A 22,231-nucleotide genomic window follows, 5' to 3' on the forward strand; every position below is an offset into this window, starting at 1 on the left:
ATGAAATTCAGCCCCATGCTGAAGGCTTGCACAAGGGTGATGTATCACTTAAGACCCACTTAAGCTCTGAGGATGCATACACCTCTGCTAGCCCTGGTCAGAGGGGAAAATTTCACTCCCAGAGAATGTGTGTGTTGCTCAGGAGAGACAGCTCTGTCCAAGTAAGCAGCAAGAAATTCTGAAGGGGAGATCCAGCTAGTTATTCTTGACTAGAAGTATGGTGACCATGCAATGAGCCCTCAAGAGGAAGGCTCAGTATAGGGAACCTAAAACAGAAGAAGACATCCTAGTAGTTCCATTACAAGTGCAGACTGCTTGGGAACAATTTGATATTTTTGGTTGAACAAAATCAGTATGTCACAATTCTGCATTTATCTTGGGTTACCTCAAAAACAGCAGTATCGGGGTCTAAGCAGCACATGCCCTACTGCATAAAAAATAAGGTATAGGCAAACGTTGTTCTGTCTTCCTTGGGGGCCTTCCTGACAGCAAATGCTGTGCAGTTGTGCTGTGGAAGGGGTAGAGATGATTTGAGGAAGCTGTGTAGGGGGGTTACACTTCCTGTGGAGCACAGAGCTGCACTCTGGGGTTGCTCCCTGTAGGGTGGCATAGGGAGCTTAGAGGATCCTCCACTGCATGAATCCTCCAGTGTTCACTCCTGCCTGGAGGTAGGGGCACATTAGGGCTGCAGAGTGCTATGTCAGCTATGGGGCTGAAGTAAAAACCAAAACCATTAAAATATTGTTTCAGGGGCCTGAATTTTGGGACTTACCCAGTGCAATTATTTCTTCCCTTGCATAACACAATTTGTCCTGTGTGCATCGCTTGCCCAGATAGCATGTGCCAATATACTTCAATCCTAATACCTGTAAAGCTCCTTCCATTCCAGCCTTGTGCCTTCCATCTCTCAGAGGTGAGACCTGGTTTATGCCAAAATGTTTGGTGGCTTTATTACATGAACAGTGCTAAAACAGGATCTTGGCTGACTGCACAAAATCATTCCCTTTGTGGTGTGGTGCAAGATCTGAATATGGGTCTCCGGAGGTGACCGATTAGTTCATTAACAAGTTAGCCCTTCGGATTCAGGAACCAATTTTGTGGTGCATTTTCCTTCCATCAGATCAGTGGCACAGAAGATAGCAATGGCAACACTCTGGCTCCTGTTATGCTTTGCAGCCAGGATCCTTTCATCTCAAATTTAAATCATTTCGACTTTTCACAAATGAGCTATTAAATTAGCCATATGGAAAACAGAACTAGGAAAAAGCACGACATTGTTTACCATTTATCAATTGTTCACAGACTTGTCTTGCAACAGCTCGCATCATGTTCTGAGAAGCAATATCTCCCTTAATAATTAAAACAAGTATTATATTAGTACATTGTCTGTGCTTTTAAAAAGCCAGTATTTATTACAATAAAGTAAGTGAGAAATAAACTAATTTTAAGGTAGTACTTACTCTGTCACCTTTTTCTCCTTTCATTCCAGGTGGACCCTAAAACAATTTAATTTCCATTATTATTTAATGCACCTACATATACTGCAGTTGATTATATAGGAACACAGAAACGTAAAGGGATGAAAGAAACTGGAAGGATGAAGAGAGAAAAAGAAAACACTCTGTAAGGGCAGTCTGGTGCATACATACTACAGTGACAGGTGCTTTAGATGGATTTGATAGAGCAACTGCTCAGTAACCCCACCCAGTTGTGTCCTTAGATGCACCTTCAGTCATGTGGTGCCTGCAGTTTGTCATCAGCAAATCAGATAGGTCAGATGTTTCAATGGGAATATTTGTATCCGGTTATTAGCAGATGCAAAACTGTGCCCGAAAAAATAGAGGCCACTTTTTTTTTAAAAAAGGCTGCCCCGTTGAAAGCTTTCTTGTACTCCAGCTAAATTATGTCCCTGTCTGTTGAAACAGTGTATTATTTCCTCACAAATGCTATCATATCTTTGACATACTGTATTTACTGTTAGGTTTCAGAGTAGCAGCCGTGTTAGTCTGTATTCTCAAAAAGAAAAGGAGTACTTGTGGCACCTTAGAGACTAACCAATTTATTTGAGCATAAGCTTTCGTGAGCTACAGCTCACTTCATCGGATGCATACTGTGGAAAATACAGAAGATGTTTTTATATACACAGACCATGAAAAAAAATGGGTGTTTATCACTACAAAAGGTTTTCTCTCCCCCACCCCACTCTCCTGCTGGTAATAGCTTATCTAAAGTGATCACTCTCCTTACAATGTGTATGATAATCGAGGTGGGCCATTTCCAGCACAAATCCAGGTTTAAGGCTGTGTTCCCAGCAGGGCACCTCTGAAAACAGGGCCATATGATCTGGTTCAGTATTGTTGCACGTATTACGTTACTCTTTCATTGTAAATAGTAATTTCAGTCTGAAACAATGTCCTGCCTTGTTCATTAACAAACTAAACTGAGACCAAAGACTGCACATCCAGGGAGGGTAGCTATCTCCTCCAAACCCAGCAGTGAGAAACAGAGGCTGTAATCCTGCATTGAGCGATATAGGATTATGGGCAAGAGTTATAGAAGATTGGGAGAGATGGCTTCGAGTGCCTACTCTGTTTCCAATGACATCTCCCTTACTAGATGCTGAATGCTTCTAATCTTACAATATACGACAAATACCTGTTGTAGTGTGAGCTTGAGCTGTCACCATAATTATTTTCATTTGTCAAGAGCTATATTTCTTTCTCTGACAGCATTTTCCCATTTGCATTTGCATTCCACGGCGGTTTGTTTTTGGTGTTGGTGTTGTTTTTACAAGAAGCCAACAAGAATGACTGATCATCCACTTGTAAAAACAAATATTTGAATTGCCACAATTGCATAAAATACACTCTGGGGCCATTTTTAAAGAACACAATTCAAAAGATATACACACATAATTAATTCTGAAAATTAAATTTTGTGTGTGCATCTCCCATGTAATGTTTTGAGACTTTAGCCTTTTGTTTGCATTCCACTGTTAACAAATAAAAGGGCCAAGAAAGAGCATGACACAGTTTCCTGGGAAAATGTAATTACGACGCTTGGTATGTTGGATTTTGCAGATTTTCACACTAGATAACAATGACCTCACACGGATGTTTATAGCTGGTTTTGGTCCATCTAACATAACTATGGCCACAAGCTAAATGCAGATGCCCATTTCAAATAGGCCAAAAATCAGACACATGATCATTTTAACCATTAGTTTGCTCTCTGAGAAATCTAAAAATCTGTTGCCTTTTAAAGCTCTTTTTTTAATTTATCCACAGAGATCAAAAAGAAAAAAAAGCTTGCTTGACCCATATTTAGTGCAAGAGATGCTTTTGTGTACAGCTCTAGCAATGCACTTTAATCCTAACTGTAACAACCCCCACCAAATTTTAGAGATTTTCAAGAGCACTTTGCTGCCATGGAAGTCAATGGACATTTCATTGGTGACTTCAGTGGGAACAGAATTAGGGCCAGCACTGAGTAGTTTTGAAATTCTCACTCCTACTGTCTCATGAGCAGACTGCAAATTTTGCCAAAACATGCCCAAACAGCAAAGTAGTTCTGAACATAGACCTTCTGCAAATTCCCAAAGATGAAAGACTCGTTCAATAATCTGCTGCTTCACCTAGCTACCATCATAATTAGTTACCTCCTTAGCCCTGATGCCTTTGACAATTTACTATTTTTAAGCAGCCCATTTATCACTATTACAAAAGCAAACGCTGAATGTGGGCAGTAGCTGGTTTTTTTTCATAACATTCTTGTTGTACCCACAAATGACTTCAATGACACACTACAACAAATCATTCCACTGAGGTCACAATAGAGCTGGATACAATTTGAATGCAATAGCAGAGTTTCATAAACTTCCTTTGAGATCATAAGGCCTCAAATTAAGGAGCTGGAATGGCTACTCTGAAATGGCATGTGTGGACATGATTCATAGCCACTGCAGTATATCATCCCTATAATTTGCAAACTAATAATTGCTTAATAATAAGCACACAACGCATATTATCATGGGTTCAAAGATTAAAGTTTACCTAAGAAAACACTGTCACATTAATACTCAAAATTCAAAGCAAACGTTGACATAACAGCTTTGAAGCAAGAAGAGTTTGACTCCCAGTTGTGCAGACAGTGTTAAAGGCCTGCTAGATACAAAACCAACTCTCACATTTCTCTCAAGAATCACATAGGGAAATATTATGGCTTTTTCTACTCCAATACATATAATATGAATAGCTAGGTAAATAGGGTACAATCCACAAAGCAACTTAGGCTCAGTGAGGGAATGACTCTGTAGCCCAATGCCTAGGTCCTAAGGTACCCATGTGGATGTGGTCCAGTCCCCCTGCTCCAGTCACTTTTTTGGTATTTATCCATAGTGGAACAGCTTCAGTGGGAGAGACTGAGGGAGTCTCACATCAGAGTGCCCTACAGTTCAGTGGTTGGAGCATTCTACTGAGAGGTGGGATATCCCTGTTCAAATCCCCTCTCCTACTCTGGAGAGAGGGGGAATTAAACCATTGTCTCCCAGGTCAGTACACTAACCACTGGGTTAAAAGTTATAAGGTAGGCATCTCCTCCTCCTCCAGTGGCTGTTTTGTGTGGAGCAAAGCAGGGGCCTAAGTCATTCCCACAAGAAGCTGCTAAGGCACCTAAGCCACCTCATTCCAGGGTCCCATTCGTGGACTGCAAGAAGACATAGGCATCTCCCTGCAGCCCAGACTTAGGTGCCTACCTCTGAGAGGGGCAGGGCTTAGCCCACACTCCTCTGGTTGGCATCTCCCATTGGCTAGTTTTGGAGGCTCTGCACCTAGTATGCTGGCTTTTGTGGCTCGCAATCTAAGGAGCCTGTCTCTCCCCATTCATTATATAGGGAGCCTAGGGACCTAGCTCGGTTTCGTGGATCACAGTGTTGTCCCTGTGATTTCTTAGGCACCTAAAAGTTAGGCTCCATGACACTCACCATTGCAACACCTAACTCCCTCTGCAGATCCCACCCAAAATTCATCACAAATTATTTTATTCAATGAATTTAGTTTCTCTTTGTGTTTGTGAATTGTCAGCATGTTGCTATTTTCTAGAAATTAATTTATTTATACCTATTTGCTAAATATATTTTTATAATATTTCTTGGTCTGTAACATTCTTAAGCTGCTTTGATTGGAAACATAGTCATATAGTATGTCTCAGTTCTCTGACTAAATTGAAAATTCATTTTAGTCAATTATCCTAGCCAATTTCTGACCATATAATCTAATATTTGCTTAAAATTAATTGTTCCATGGAGCTCATTTGTTGACGTGTTTACAAAACATGAAAACATAAAAGTGGGCAACCAACTGAAGCAAACTTCAAATGCTCACATGCTACATGCTATTTGCAGAAATATTTTTGCAGTGCAGTGCTGACCAAACAAAAAGAAACTTTTCAAGGCTGACATCAACCAAAAGCCATGTTAGCTGGTTGAAAAGCCTTTTTAAAGGGGCATCACTGGTTTCTAAGCAACAACCTTTCCATTGTTGGAGAGAGAACAGGATAATAAATTTGTTAGTCTCTAAGGTGCCACGAGTACTCCTGTTCTTTTTGCAGTTACAGACTAACATAGCTGCTACTCTTAAACCTGTCATTGTTGGAGAGAGTTGCTCCAATACAAAAGGCAAGATATTCCTCAAAGATATTTATTGCCAGCAAGATTTCTATAGCTGAGAAACATCAAAAGCATTAACCTCTCCAATGTAAATGGATCCTTTCTCTCCTTTTTCATTAAAGAGAAGGTACATTAGTCAACTTTCAAAACTTCACTGAAGCTGAATGAGCCTGAGACTCACATCTGCAACCTCGCAAAGGAAATACTCTGATTTTGATTTTTAATTGATGCAAAGGGTTGTCATTAATACAGCTGAATACTAGAGACAGACCTGCCTAAACACTATGCTAATTTTCCATTGGGATGTTAGAGAATACTACCGGTTCAACAACACAATTGCCTATGCAGTTATTCAATGAAGCATTGTCCGTTTGTGTCCTCTTCCAACTTAGCGACATTCTGTTTAGATTTCACTTTATTTTCTTTTTAACAGAGAAAACTGTGCACTACAGCCAACTGGTTGCCAGGATGTTGAGAGAAAGCAACTGCTGCCACCAGTCTAGTTTATTGACATCCTGTGATGAGGATGCTTGGGGTGACAGAAGAAATGTTAGCTTTTTTTTTTTAATCTGGGATTTTTTGAGCAGTGGGGTGAAGGCTGGAATCGTGGCAAGGCTCCGTAGCTGAGAAAGGATACGTCAAGAAATATGTGCTCTCTTTACTTTAAAAGACAACAGGCCTGATTGCTCTCCCCAGAAGATCTTCCCCTACTCATGTGTTGTCTACACGGGACCATGCACAAAAGTGAATATAGTCTGAGGCTGCATTTATTCCTGAACAGAGTTCCATTACACATACTGTGCAACCCCTTTTAAAGAGGGTCCCAAGACTAGTCACAGCATGCTAAGTCCCTGGGAGGATCTCTCCATTGCAGCTGTATATAGAAAACATAAACGACTTCTTTATTCTTAACAGTTTACAGATGTCATAGTACTCTGATTCTTTTCTTCTCATTCAATCCTTTTGTCTATTACTGATCTAAAAGCCCACTTTCTTTTCTTTTGGGAGTACTTGTTAGCAAATTATCAAGGTGAAACTTAGCAAATCTATGAAAATTCAATTAATGCTTCAGAGAATAGCTTGATTTAATACTAATGTGCATTGAGGTACAAAACATTTTACAGCCATGCTAATCTGTTAAGGAACTTCTGTGATCTACTTGAATTTGCAATGTTTGTAAGAGCTGCAAAACATTTATTGGCTAAAACTGAGGTGGCCAAATGTATAAGCCTGATGTCAACACTCACTGGCAATTTGCCAGGAGCCCGAGGGCTGTATATAACTTGCATTTAACTTTGTATACTTTTGGCATAAGATCATAATATTTGATTGTATTTGCATCTTCTTTGGTAAGGGCCAGGTCCCGCCACTCTTACTTACATTGAGTGTTACCTTACACTACACCACACTCAACAGGAGCAAAAAGGACAAGATGTAGTCCTACGTGAACAGAGATTATTTGCTCCTTGAGTTCACCAACAGCAGCAGGTAGGTGATCAGTTCTCTCCTGGACCTGCAGTTACAAATACCAGGCAGGCCTGGACTACATTTCAGGACTTTGCAGGCTGTACTTGGCCCTTGGGCTGCACCTTTGGCACTTCTAATGCAAAACACAAACTTAAATGTCGAAATCCTGTCTACCACGAGTCTCACAAAACATCTGCACAAAGCACAAGCCAGAATTCCTGCTGGGATCTGTTCTGAAAACATTTGAAACACTAGATGCAATGTCGTGCAGTGTCACTTCTCAAGCAATTGGGAAATTTGAAGCAAATTATACTTTTAAATGGCATGAACTCTGGGATTAGCATTTAGAAGTACTTAAACCGTACTTGTACTTTCTGAATATACTGATTTGGCTAGATTAAGGTTATTCGTGCATGGGTAAGGGCATAGATAGCCTCTCTCTTCTCTTGAGTGCATGTACAAGGACAGACACAATGTTGGCTTTTGTTATCCTGGCCTGTAAGGAAGAGGGGTGGCTAGCACCAATGGCAGAACTAAAACTAACAATAGCACTTTATTTGTTCAAATCACTGGACAGACAAACTAATGAATCCTCACAACCCCCCAACAAGCTGGTAGGTAAGGTAGCATTAACTGCATTTTACAGAGGAAGAAAGCTGAAGTGACTTCCCAACACCTCACAGTGACTAAACCAGGATTAGAATACATGAACACCTAACCTTTCGTGCCTGTGCACATTCGTCAGACCACACTGCTTAAGAACTATACACTCCATGAGGATGGAGAACTCTGCCCCTTTCCAAACTGGCTGGCACAAGGGAATGAATCGTGCACCCTTTCAGAGACATCACAGCTCCTGTTCTGTTCTGATTCAGCTCGAATGTTTCCTGGGACGTTGCAACTTCTGCTCCCTCTCTTCCAATGTGGGGCCGTGGCTGTAAAAGCCTCAATAGAGCCCACAGTACTTAAATAATGTTTAAATCACGTTGTTAAATCACAAACATTTGTGAACCACCAGTGATCATATAACATTACCAAAGATTTTCCACCTTCAGCAGCATACCACTCTTTACTATAAAAAAACACAACAATTTCCAGTAATTCTGCTGACCTAGCTCTTGATGTTTTCACAGTGTAGAAATATATGTCTTGGCACGTACAGACTGTGCTTTTTTTAGTAGAAACCAGTGACCACAATTTCCAGCCCCAACTATTAAAATGAACAGAAAGATGTACTATAAAATAATTTTTTTAAAAAATTAGGTTTGTGGCCTTAGCTCAGCTTCAATGTATTTACCACTTTCATGAACATACGCGAGACAAATATTTTAAAGCCAGAGTAAGTCGCATATTTATCTGCAGCCAGAGTATGTTACAACTGACACTGTAAATGTAAATCATTCTCTCACTTGTGGCCCACGATCTCCTGGTTTCCCTGATTTTCCACTTGGACCTGCTACTCCTGGAACTCCTGGAGCGCCCTAAAACAGAAAGACATACAAAGGAATGCTAAGGAACAACGTTAGCGCCTGAGTGTAACTGGTTCTGAAATCTGCCACAATGGGTACAGCTACACAGTATAAAACAAACAAACAAAAAACGATGGCAGCAAGTCTCTGAGCTTAGGTCAACTGATTCGGGCTCATGGGGTGCGTTTCTGAGCCCAGGCTCCAGCCCAAGCAAGAATATCTACCCTGCTATTTTTAACGCGAGGCCTGAGAGCCCAGGTCAGTTGACCCAGGCCCTGAGACGCATTGCCTTGGGTTTCTGTTTGCAGTGTAGATGCACCCAATATACATAAGTGAATAGCATGTTTAAGAGAAAATTATTCTTATCCCTAATGTCGAGCCAGAATTGCAAAGGCATTTAGGTGCTTAAAGGTGCAGATAGGCACCTCGTGGGATTTTCAAAAGCACCCAGGTGCCTTAGGTTTTGTTTTTATTCAGGGTTTCCTGAATAAAGATCACATAATTTGGCCCTATTGTAGTTCTGTGATTTGTGCAGAAGTCATGACCATGAGTCCACAACATTCACTTCAGTGATTTTTAGATAAATTTGAACAAATGAAAGACCAGCACATTGGCCAATATGTGCAATAAAGTTCAACATTTTTAATTAGTCATGACTACTCAAATATTCTTCTGCTTGGCCTGACGTGATAATTTTTCACAATTATTGGGTCTATAATTACCTGATCCAGTTTCTCTATATTGTTTTCTAATCCAACAGTAACTAAGGAATAAGTAAAGTTCATGAAAGTCGATTGAGTAACACCATTATGAAAACAGAATCAAGCCCTAGTAGTTCTGTGTATCATTTTTTAAATTAAGAGTTTGCAAGTTTTAAATAACTTCTCCCCCTCTTCCCTTTCCAAGAGTTTTCAACATCATAATTTTCATTTTATATGTTTTCTCAAATATGATAAAGGATTCATTTGATGGAGTTCAAAACCAGCATAGTGGAATTCTCTCCTTTTTGGGTTATATCTCTTGGGTCATTCTATGCTAAGGTATTATATTTACCACTGATCCAGGTGGGCCTCTGGGTCCTGTGGCACCATCTTTTCCTGTGAAACCCTATTCCAAAAATGAAAATATTTACAGATTATTAAGGACAGGCCTAAGGCTGCAGCAATCTTCATTTAAAACTAGTGGCCCTTAAAGCTATGCATAATGGCGCTATTCATAATTAACGCTAATATGTATGTCAAAGCCAAAAATTTAATGTGTCAGTTATTTAAATATGCACCATTGCTATTGCCAGTTAAATATCTCATTGGCACAGCTTTACCAAATTAAGAGAGCCTCAGGCTGCTGACTCACTGAGGGTGGAGTGTCTGTCTCTCAAACACAGCCATATAATGATTAGAAATCTGCTGCCTCCTTCCCAGGGTGGAATTAGAGGTGCAGCCCAAAGTGGTTGATGAGCTCAGTCATAAAGAAGAAAGGGGCCCATTCGGTCAAGGATTCCTCCTTATTGCTGCACTTTGACAAAGCAAAGCCCTGCTCATGGAGAGGATTAAGCAATGCAGAGAATAAGCTTCTAAATTGATAAAGGGAGCAACTTCTGAATGGTCTTGAGAAGTCCCATCTAAACAGCCTAACACAGCTGTTCTCTAACTGGTGTTAATGAAATACTAATGGTCCAAGCAAGCTCTTGCTGTGGTCCTTGAAGATCTGGCTGGTCACATGGTGCTTGTTCTCCTTCTTGTTTCTGGCTACCAAACCCCATTAAGAAATCAAATACCAAACACTTTATGAATAACTGCTTTTCTATGTAAGTAGTTGCTCTAATTGCCACAGGGGCTTATGCCATTGTGAATGAGAGGGGAGTTAGTCTGTATGACTACAAATGGGAAGGGAGGGATTGCGACAAGTCCATAAGACAATCTCTACCTCAGTGGGGTCTTCACTAGGAAGAAATCTGAGAATCCCTGATCTAAAGCAAAGCTGTTAACTCCCCGTGATCAGAGGTCAAGCATAAAGGACAAATCCTGCCTTAACAGTGGATTCTGTACATGCACATCCCCTGTATTGTGGACATGCCATTCCATGAGGCTCCCTAACAACAGCAGACAGAATGTGGGAGGGGACCAGGATATTAGCAGGGTCAGAGGAGCCCTGCTCAGTGGATCTCCCATTATCTCTGCATAGGAGTCATAGAGTCCAATCCAGTCAGTGAATTTGAGTAGCCTCTGCAAAAGTTCTGTGGCTGCTTTATGGCCCACGGGGGAAGATTTCCTGCCCACAATCTTCCCGGTCCCCACAAAGCATCTTTCCTGAGTCTAGCTGGACTCTGGGCAGAGGACTTGTTTCTAAAAAAAAGGAAGAAGCTGAAAAACAGAAAGCAGTGCTGGAGTTTCATGTGCTATAGAATGGAGCATAGCTTGTGCCATAACACTGTAGACTGAAGAGACCTTACCCTGTCACCTGGTGGTCCTACTGGGCCAGGTGGGCCAGACAAACCTGGGGTTCCCTATGGAAAAAAAATAATGAGACATTCACACAAGACAGAACAAGAACTTGTGCTGTACTAAACACTTCTCTCTATATATTTATACACACGTTTTAACTTCCAGATTATTCTGACATGGCTTTTTGGCAATGTATAAAAAATGTAAAATGAACCCCTTGGCCGAGACCAGCTGTATTTTAACAATGCAATGCACCTTATTATTTACCACATTTTTTCTTACTTCCCTTAAAAATTGTTCTTTACATTTTCAATCCTATTACCAGAATATAGATCTTTGTTAAAGTCTCTTCAACCATGGCTTATTGATGTTGACTAGTTATTAAACACTTGGTACTAAACTCTGGTTATAAGACAATCTTCTATCAATTCAGTGGTTGTGAAGAGTATGAGTTGCATCTTCTCTTTATTACCCCCTTTTCCCATTCTCACTAGTCTCCGCCTGTCCTATTTTATAATGAGCTGCTGCCACACCCTGCACATTTTATATTCTTTCTTTCTTAGTACTGTAGCTTCTGTGTCAAGAAGAAACACTGAAGGTAGTTACAGAGGGCTTAATGGGAACGGAGGACCTCCCAGGGCCTCAGCACCTTGCAAGATCAGGCCCAGAATTATGCATCTGATGAAGTGGGCTATAGCCCACGAAAGCTTATGCTCTAATAAATTTGTTAGTCTCTAAGGTGCCACAAGTACTCCTGTTCTTTTTGAGGAATTAAGAGATGTCTTCTGGTCCATTCTTGGCATTTTCTACTGCCTGAGTGAGTGTTTCAGATAATACTAATAGTATAGAAAATAAGGTCTCTAGGCTGTATACTATCCTCAATTTACACAAAGGGTTCCTATTTATGTAAACGCATGGGCAGATTGAGGCTCATATATCAACAGTATACACATGGTCCACAGCTGTCAAAACAAATCATAGTCCCAAAACTCCCCCTGAAAATAAATCCCTGAAAAAGACAATAGAAGTGTTCTTGATGTTTGATTATCCTATACATTCTTAGTTGTTCTCCTCTTCTAAACTTAATCCCATATTCAGCATGGACTCATTGCCCTTACATATATGTTCAACTGCAAACAAGCTGAATTTACCATTGATTTTTCTATTTATTTATTTTGCCTTATTCACATTTTAAATGGTTTCATATTTCCTATATTTCAGATTGCTAATGTTACCCAGCACATAGCCTATGCAATATACAGGGAGCAAAAAAGCAACACTGAGAGTTGTACAAAAACTGTCCATGCATCTCTGTAGAGGCAAATGACATAAAAAATTAACTTACTGATCGGCCTGGTAACCCTGGTTCTCCAGCATCACCTTTCATTCCTTGGCGACCCTATAATCATCACAAAATGGTATTAGGAATACAATTACATGACTCAGGGCTGGTCTTCACTTCAAGGAGATTGATGCTGCTGCAATCAATACAGCAGGGGCTAATTTAGCAGGTCTAGTGAAGAACTGCTAAATCGACAGCAGAGCATTCTCCGGTCAACTCCGGTACTCCACCTCTCTGAGAGGAGTAAGGGATGTCAGCTGGAGAGCATCTCCCATTGACGCAGCACAGTGAAGACACAGGGGTATGTAGCGTAGCTTAGGTCGGCTTACTCCAGTAGTAAAGACAAGCCCTCAGAGTGACATTACAATGTTTTGTTACTGAAAACAATTTAATAGATGACAAGTTCCAAGCAATATGTTTCTTTGATGTTTTCATACTTCAAAGTCTTTCAAATTGCCTGGGACAAAACAAAAATATTTATCACATTCCACAAACACAAGGAATGCATTTAGCCTTCCATGCTGTTTGGCATCCATAGGCCATCCTGATGAAATTTTTCCTTCAAGCATACACGAAAAGCCTATATTGACCTTCCATTTGGTCCTTTCCCAAAGGGAATGTGGATCTAATTTCTACCATCATGTGTTTTTGGTTTTCTGTTTTGAATTAGGCCACTTATAAATCTATCAGACAGAGAAGATGAATTGCCTATTGAATGTAAAGTGTGTTTTCCAATTAGAAGCCAACTTTACTAATTATTCCTAATCAGCTGTAACACTTCGCCATATAGATTGTTACAACAAACCAGATATCCCTAATATACTGTCATAGGAAACAGCAAGTTAAGACAAAGTGAGCTCTTCTCTGGCAGACTCCACGCTGAAGTGACCAAGAGTTGGCAGCAGTAGTGTGGTCACTTAGGGCTATATTCCGCTCTCTGACCAGTGTGAATCTAGGGAAAGTCCATTGATGTTAATGGAGTTACTTTAGATGTTCATTAATGTAAATTAAACCAGAAGTTGGCCCTTACCAATTTATATAGTGGTGTCAGCATGCATAGCTGTATACAAGAAAGGAACAGTGCCAACAAAGCACCAAAAGAACATAAGGCCAAGCTTTAAAACTTGGATGCCTAAATTTAGGCACCCATTACCTGCTTTACACTTCTAACTGCTGGTTTAGTTACCTAAAAAAAGAAGCTAAGTATCTAAATCACTGCAGAAGTGTATAAATCTGTGGAAAAGCTTAGCTGTGACTTCAGGTCCTTAACTTCTCAACATCGAACTTTGAAAATTTGAGTCTTAGAGTCTGAAGGTCTGGAGAGTGTATAGAAAAGCAATAAATCAAACCAGTGTAATACAACACACACCACTTCATATATAATCCCCAAGACTGTAGTACATGTAACACTCGGGATAAAACAATGTGACATTTTAAAGGCAACCAACTTCTGAGCTGCAAGGCAAGAAGAAATGACAAAACATGATGGTCAGAGACTTTTGGAGACCACTCCCATGATGTATCAGTTCTCTGTGTCCACACAGTTTCATTCACAGATACAGAATGGTTACTCACTGGTTCTCCTGGAATTGAAAGTCCATTGATCCCTTGTGGACCTGGTGGACCCTGAGGACCCGGTGGACCTGCCTCACCAGGAAGACCAGGTGGCCCCTTAAAACACAAAATTAAAAAGATATTAGACCATGGTTTCTTCCTAGTGTTCCATGTAGAGGATTTGTATGGACGTGCACATGGGACAGGCCAGCAGCATGGAGTTAGTTGATACTTGAACAACATTTGAACTTGCAAGTCCTTATTCAAGCCGTGCTTCCGCCATGATACATGGGAGGGTTCATGCTGCTACCTTAGTAAGGACCGCAGGATCAAGCCAAGAAACTATACGGATTTGGCAGCATTAATAAAGATACAGATATCCACTACTTCTGGAGGGGAGAGTGTCCCAGAGAGCAACTCCCTGCCTCCCAGTGCCTCCCCAGAGAAGGGGAACCATGAGGCAGAGTTGGCATTCCCAAACTTCCATGCCTCCTACCACTGATATACATGATCTGGCTCCCCTATGCAAAAAGCAGAGGACAACAGGATCCTAGGAAACACAGATCAGATACACATCCCGCTTCCCAACATTCTTCTATATAAATAACATGCAGACTTATCCCTACTCAGAAAACACTTAAACTTGGATACTTGGAGATATTAGCTTACTGTAGACTTTAACATCCAAAATTTCATGTGGTGTGCATATAAACTTATAAATGCATTCCAAAGAGATACTTACGGCAGGTCCAGTCAAACCCCTTTCACCTCTAGGCCCTTTAGTGCCTGGACCACCCTAAAATAGACATTTGAAAATAAAATAAATGTACACAGTGTGGGAAGGAGAAGATAACTTGTACAGGTGCAAATTATCCATCCCCATGATAAAACTAACCAGTTGAGTCAAGGTTTCAAGCAAGAACAAAGTTCTGATATGAACAGATCTTGACATCCTTGGTGTTCAAAGGAGCACTAATGCAGGAGTAAGAGCTGCATCAGGCCCCAAATAAACCAAATCAGCAACAGCCTCACTAATCTAGAGGACCCATGTTGATGCTCAGGAAACCGGGATTATGAGCCCCATCTGTCTCCATGCGGTGATCATAGAAATACTACAGACCAGGAATTGCAATAACCCCTGAGGACCAGCTTCTGACGGAGTGAGGAGAACTAACTTGAGTCAAAGAAGGTTGGGAATAGGAGAGGATCTCTGTATTGCCCTTCCTCATTGCCCTCAAAGAGGTGGAATGGCCCATTCTCCTGTCCCAACTGACAGCTCGGTTTGAAGCTGTTTGTTACCTGGGATTACTGTTTTGACCATACAGCCCCTTCAAGGTTCTCTGCAACTCAATGTACAGAGATGGGAATGTTCTGAGCATGCACAGGGATTCTCTGGCATCATCCCCAAAGACTCAGTGGGCAATCACGGACTCAGGAGAAGCAATCACTTTATGGCAGCCATGAGGTTTGGATCCCACTCAGGGTACCAGGCTGCACTCTGTGACTATGGAATCAGCTCCAGCCAGCTCTGCTCAGTGAAGCACAAAGCATCTTAAAATAAGTTTATTTCAACCCTTGGTCCTTTTGAAAGACTACAGTTTATTTTCAAAACTAATCTCAAAGATCACTGAAAGACTGTTTGAAAGGGCCAAAATTTTTCTAGGGCCAGAGAGACAGGATTCAAAAAAGAACTAGGTAAGTTCATGGAGGATAGGTCCATCAATGGCTCTTAGCCAGGATGGGCAGAGATGGTGTCCCTAGCCTCTGTTTGCCAAACGCTGGGATAGGGCAACAGAGAATGGATCACTTGATGATTACCTGCTCTGTTCATTCCCTCTGGGGCACCTGGCATTGGCCACTGTCGGAAGACAGGATACTGGGCTAGATGGAACTTTGGTCTGATCCAATATGGCCGTTCTTATGACAGGTATCTATGTCAGTCTTAATGAAATTCAAATAACACCACCACCATAGTTATTTGGAGAAAATGTAAATAAAAAAATAAAGAAGGGAGCTCCTATCTCAGTCTCTGACTCACAAAGCAGGTGCAATTCCAACAATCGAATTTAGAGCTCAATAAAGACAGAATGTGAATTTACCACAGTCCTGGATCAAATCCCACATTGACTTGTAAATGTAATAATCCAACTTCATGCTTTTACTAGTTAAGAAATCATAGTGGACCTTAGAGTGATTTCAGACATAGCAGAACTCCATTTTATAGGGAAGGGGAAACTGTATTGTTTAATGCAGTGCACAGTGCAAACTGTATTTCTAGTTATAGTGAACCTTTGCTTATATTCCTCTCTGAGAGTAATGACATAACTGACTGGAGCTGTACTGCCCATCCCGGCTCTGCAGAAACAGAGACTACAAGTCCCCATCTTAAATGCAGCCATGTAATGCTTATAATAGGCCACCCACCTCCATCCCTCCTGAGCCCTGGGATGGAGTCTGGGAGCACTGAACTCCTTGAAGTCAATTGGATGGGTTCTCTCTAGCCGACTGATGAGCAGCTGGGAGGATCTTAGAGGGGCTGCAAATTCCTAATACAGCAGTCTACGCTGATAACTTCAAAATGAGAGAAAAAGGGCCATGGGGCTGAAGATCATCCTTCACACACAGCCCTATCATTGATCTCCCCATCCACAAGAGGTAACCAACTTCTTTCTGCAACAAAGTAAAGAATCCCTCTCTTTGGATAAAATCCTGGCTCCATTTAAATCTGTGGCAAAACTCCTATTGATTTTAATGGGGGCAGCATTTCACCCTCTTCCTTCAGAAGTTCTGAGGGACTAAGTGTGGCCACAGGGTTGCAGTAACCTCTGCAGGCCCACTGCAGAGAGAATGACTCAGGGATTTGCAGAAGGCTGTTTGGGAAACAAGTATGGTGAATAACTTGCATTAGCTGCTAATTTGCATTGGCCCATCCTGAAGTGAGGCTCCAAGGATCCTGACTGCAGAGCAGGTTCAAAGCCCCTCTACATCACTCCCTGTGAGGAAAAGGCCAATGCAGAGTAAAATTAAATGGCACTAATGCCCAGATTTTTAAAGGTTTTTACGTGTTGCTGTGCTCAGCATTGCAGTGAATTAGGAGCCTAAGCCTCATTTTCAAAAGGGCTTCAGGCACTTAAGAGCCAAAATGCCATTGACTGTCAATATGATTTTGGCTCTTAAATATCTGAATCCCTTTGGAAAATGAGACTCAGGCTTCTAAATCTGTTAGGCACTGCAACACTGAACATAGCCAAGCCTAAATACCTTTAAAAATCTGGGTCTAAGAATCTACTTCACCTCCTATTGCGCATAATACATGGCTAAGAGATGACCTAATAAGTGAGCGCACAGTCCTTGAAGGCAACCTGTTATGACATTCCCCTCCGACTCACAAAGGTAAATTCTCTCTATCTAACTGAGCCACCATATATTCTCTATTGATACTTGTAAGTGCAAAGTGGAGGAAGATTTGCCTTTTGTTGGACCAGGTTCTGTCTCCTTTACTGCTCCTCATTGAGTAGTGTCTTACTCCACAGGTAATCACATCGACTTCAGTGGGACTACTTGAGAAAGTAGCAAACTACTCAGAACAGGTAAGAACTGTAGAATCTGACTCGTGTCTTAAACTCAGAAAAAAGGAGAAGGGTTGATTTAAATGGCAACATGGATCTGGTGATCCCGACTTTCTTCCTTTTTGATGTTTGAACATTTGACAAAAACCACCATATAGTATGGCACTCATGAGCACAGCTGACATTTCCATGTAGTAAAGAAACACCAGGAGATCAAATGCAAGGGTTCTGTGAGGTCCAGATTGAGGTGCATTAACAGAGCACTACGGAAATGCTTGTTTGATTTCTGCCATTACTATCTTTCCTTATTTTGAGAAACACCCTCCATAAGTTTAAAAAAACAGACAATTGCTCTGTACTAATAGCTCCTTACAGCAGGTCCAGGAGGTCCCGGGGCTCCCACGCTGTCTTGTGTACATGTACAAGCATTTGGAAGAGCTGGGCATTTTGCTTCATCCCTCTGAAAATTCAAGCACAATCATCACACACTCTCTTTAAAAGGAAGGTATTAGCTGGTGGTGATTTTTCCCCCCACAGCAATAAGAAAAACAATTTCCATTACCTAAGAAGAAGAAACTCTATTTTAAAGTATAACAGAATTCAACAGAAAAAGAGTAATTTCCAAGATTTCCTGCTGTGTTTTTCAGATTTGTTATTAGTTTGTTTCCTCTAGGATCTTCTTAAGGCAATGGAATATTTACAGCAGCAGAGGGAGAGGAACAAACATTGGTCCACAATCTTTATTGCGTTCCATATGCTCTAATTCAAAATTCTCTTCTATTCGCTCACCAAGACAGAAAGTATTGCATTGGGCAATCAGCTAACACAGACAAAAATAAATGAGATGTTTTTTCAAGTTCAATCATATATCTAATGTAACAAAAATGAAAGTGGACATGACATACATAATAGCAAGGAAGTTAAATATTATTGCAATACAGAATATATTTCTGACTCTGTATGATACTTGTCCCATCATTCTTGACCTGAATCATTTCAGCCCATTCTGAACTTATTCTTTCCTACAGAAGACTTTGAAATACAGAGTTGTGCATTGCAGGCTTTGACAATTGTGATTCACATAGGCTGTTGTATGAGGCATAATAGCTGGTTAAAATTAAAGTTGCCAAGTCTTTTATGAATACTATTTCCTGAACAGGATCTGGTTCACTTACACTTACCATTGAAGGAAGATCACAGCATCTATCACGGCTAGTCCAAACTGCATTACATACTATGTCAAAACTCTGGATTTCAAACTGTAAAACAAAGGACATTTCTTTTACTCCTTGATGCATTAATTATAAATGTTTCAAGAGAGAAGCAGAGCCTAATATGAATACATTTAAGAATGAAACATCTACAGGATGCTCCATTTTGTACGTAGTTAATATACTTCAACTTTACACTGCTATTTTTGATAAGAATAAAAGAAAAAATGCTGAAAACAACACATTTCATTAATACCAGGAACTACCCCAAGAACTGATGCTTCTGTTGACCTCCTGCTCCTGTTCTGGCGCAAAAGGTAACTGAATACACAAATATTACACAACACTTAATGAAGAATGCAATTTCTACATCTGCTAAATGCCTGTACATGTCAACATGGCATCTGGCCTGAGAACATCTGGACTAACTTTACAGACTGCAGTCACTGGGTTGTACATTAACCCAGATCCATGGTTGAAACTGACATCACTGGGGAATAGTCTGGAAGGAAGACTAAAGGCAGAAGATGGCCATTTAGATAGAGCTGCAGGATGACAGCAGTTTCTTCTCTTTCACCCTGATCCTGCAATCTAATCCCCACAAGCATACCCAAGTGTTCACCAGAAACCCATTAGGGTCTGCATATGAAGATTAGACTGATGAATTAAGGCCCTTATGAAGCCCAAATAGTAGGGGCATCCACTAAAAATATAGTGAGCCCGTTGTACTAGGACAATTGACATAGCTTTCACAGCAGCAGCAGTTGTTCACCATAGATTATAAAGCCAGAAGGGACTACTGTGATTATCTAGTCTGACCTCCTGTATAACAGCAGCCATAGGCTTTCCCAGAATTAATTCCTCTTTGAACTAGAGCATATATTTTAGCGAAAAAAAAACAACCAATCTTGATTTTAAAAGTGCCAGTGATGAGTGGTTCCAATGGTTATTACCCTCATTGTTAAAAATTTGCATTTTATTTCTAGTTGGAATGTATCTAGTTTCAACTTCCACCCACTGGATCTTGTCAGACCTTTGTCTGCTATAACAGAGTCCTCAATTATCAAATTTCTGAATCATGTAGCTTAGTTTTTGCAGTACAAAAAATTTACAAGATTTGTACAAGATTTGGTGCTACGACTGGTCTATTACTGGTCCATTCAAGTCCTTTTATTCAGAAAATCAAAATTTATCCAGAAATTGTGAAGATGTTTTGACTTAAGAAATAAATAGAAGTTTATTCCTTACTGTTGCTGATTTCCGATCACCTTTCAATAGTTTTCCAAGTATTTCAAAGCCATCAGTTGTGATGTTTCCAGCCTCCTTAATTGGTTTCTCCATTACTTCACTGCAATCAATGTAAATCTTAACACTTGTTGAGGTTACAACAATATGAACCTAACAAAAAAGGGTTTAAAATATAGCAATGTAACTAAAAACATGTGAATGTACTTGACCTTTAATAGTGTTTACCTTTTTATGTATTTTTATATTATTTTTGTTCCCTTTCCAGGAACCTAGTTTCTAAAGGGGGAAAGTACTAATTTCAGGAAAGTATAGCACCTAATGGTTGCTTTAAAACAAGTTGAAAATTTGGCAAAATTAATACACAGGTAAAATCAAGAAGTAAAAGAATAGTATAATTTAAACCATAGAACTACCATAAGCAATTTACATGAGTTTTAAAAGCTTGAATAAAAAATGCTGAAAGAAAGAAAGAAAGAAAGAAAGAAAGAAAGAAAGAAAGAAAGAAAGAAAGAAAGAAAGAAAGAAAGAAAAGTGAATGTAACTTCTCTTGCTGTAAGAGCTGGGAACACACAAGAGGTTTATGAGTCTGCTACTGATGTGTAACTAATAGACCTGATCTGATAGTTGAGACAGTAGATTGTTTTAGATCCAGAGATCCGGGGTTCAAGTCCCACAGATGAGTCAGCCAGGAGTGTTGTTACACAACAAACCAGAAAGGAGAAGAAATGACTGGCAGAGGGGGCAACAAAAAACAAAGCAAACATACCAAATCCACCAGAGAACAGAAAACAGGAAAGAAGAGAAAAGGATAAATGAAAAGTAGTGGAAAGAAAACTGGCCAAAAGAAATGAAAGACATAAGCAAAGGAAACAAGGCTACTGAGAAAGGAGAATGAAGTCTGTTAAGGAAGTCAGGGGTAATTAAAGGGGGAGGAAGAAAGATACATAAAACACACTGTAAACATACTGATTTGTCCTGCTGTGGCTGTACATGGTTAAGTACCAGATTATGCATGGATAAAATAAAAGGCTGTCCCTCCTGCAAATATTCAGTGCTTTACAGCTCAGTGACAATATTTACCTATGGACCAGTTGGGTCAAGCCCTGGGACAACAGTAAAAGGGACACAACATCCAGGAAACAAGTGATAGAAAGAAAGGGGACACACAGATGAGCTGTCAGAAACACGTCTTTTTTTTGTTTCAACTTGACTTGCTCTTGAATTTTTCTGTAACAAATCAGAAGGCTCGCTGATCACAAGGATAATGTGTCCACTGCCTTCTTATTTATATCTGAAGTTTTGCCTATTTACAGAATTTGGCCAATTCTGGCCAGAGGTCAATAATTTTAGTCATGACCCAGGGCAACAGAGAGGTTTCACAGGTCCTACATACCTCTGCCTGTTAAATGTTACCTTTTAGGAGTGCTAAGAACAGGAGGAGAAAATTCTTGAAGTATCTATATCTATTTATGCTCAAGTTTTCCATTTATCACATTACATACTCTACAAATAACATATCAGTATTTGGTAACTACTTTAAAAAGTTTGGCATAAAGTTGAAAAAAACAGAAACTCTTTTAAATGTCTTGCGTCAACAAGTGACTGACCAATCTCCTGAGAATTAGATTTTTTTCATGCTTACTATTTTCTATGTGTAGTTGTCTCCAAGACATTAGCTTAGCTTATCTAAAACCCTCCAAACATTACATATTACTCTATATAATGAGAATTAAGACTTTACAAACTGCCATAATTTTTAAAAATTCAGTTAGTTTCATGACCTAATACTACATGTACTATGAGCTTTTTATTAATTTTCCCAATTTTGTGTGTTAATCAAATGAAGAACTTTTGCAAAACAAGAATATGAGTAGAATCCAGCATACCCAAAATGTGTTATATCCAGGTTACTGGGCATACAGACCTGGATGGTGATGAAACCTCCCATAACAAGAACTTTCAGGCATTATGACAAGACCCTAATTCATTCTCATTTAGTATCTGCTACATAATTAAACTGTCATAGCAGCTTTTACCAAACAATTTTATATTAAATTTAACCATACTATAGATATGTTTTACTTGAGCTAAAATATATTTAAAGTGTGCACATATTTTTCACCTGCACCCAAAGCCTATCTGTATAGCAGTTAAGAGTTACACTTTACTACCTATTTACAAACATGAATTATAAGAGATGGGTCTAAACCAGAACAATGGATATGAATGCCAACAAATTTTGGAAATGTTCATATCAGTTCT

The 22,231-nt window shown here is 40.0% G+C and overlaps 1 protein-coding gene across 6 annotated transcripts in view; it reads right to left on the bottom strand.

The window, feature by feature from the left end:
• The window catches only part of COL12A1 (collagen type XII alpha 1 chain), a 135,076-nt gene that overhangs the window by 11,064 nt on the left and 101,781 nt on the right, over positions 1-22,231 (bottom strand). For all 6 annotated transcript variants that reach the window (XM_084623180.1, XM_084623178.1, XM_084623181.1 and 3 more), the window contains 11 exons: positions 19,970-20,119; positions 18,692-18,769; positions 17,884-17,970; positions 14,684-14,737; positions 13,963-14,058; positions 12,391-12,444; positions 11,054-11,107; positions 9,655-9,708; positions 8,542-8,613; positions 1,461-1,496; positions 1,283-1,349 (listed from right to left, as the gene is read on the bottom strand). In XM_084623180.1, the coding sequence (XP_084479306.1) occupies positions 1,283-1,349; positions 1,461-1,496; positions 8,542-8,613; positions 9,655-9,708; positions 11,054-11,107; positions 12,391-12,444; positions 13,963-14,058; positions 14,684-14,737; positions 17,884-17,970; positions 18,692-18,769; positions 19,970-20,119 (802 nt within the window). The remainder of the gene's footprint in view (positions 1-1,282; positions 1,350-1,460; positions 1,497-8,541; positions 8,614-9,654; positions 9,709-11,053; positions 11,108-12,390; positions 12,445-13,962; positions 14,059-14,683; positions 14,738-17,883; positions 17,971-18,691; positions 18,770-19,969; positions 20,120-22,231) is intronic.

Source organism: Lepidochelys olivacea, assembly GCF_965140295.1.
Source record: "Lepidochelys olivacea isolate rLepOli2 genome assembly, chromosome: 3".
NCBI classification, from domain to species: Eukaryota; Metazoa; Chordata; order Testudines; family Cheloniidae; genus Lepidochelys; species Lepidochelys olivacea.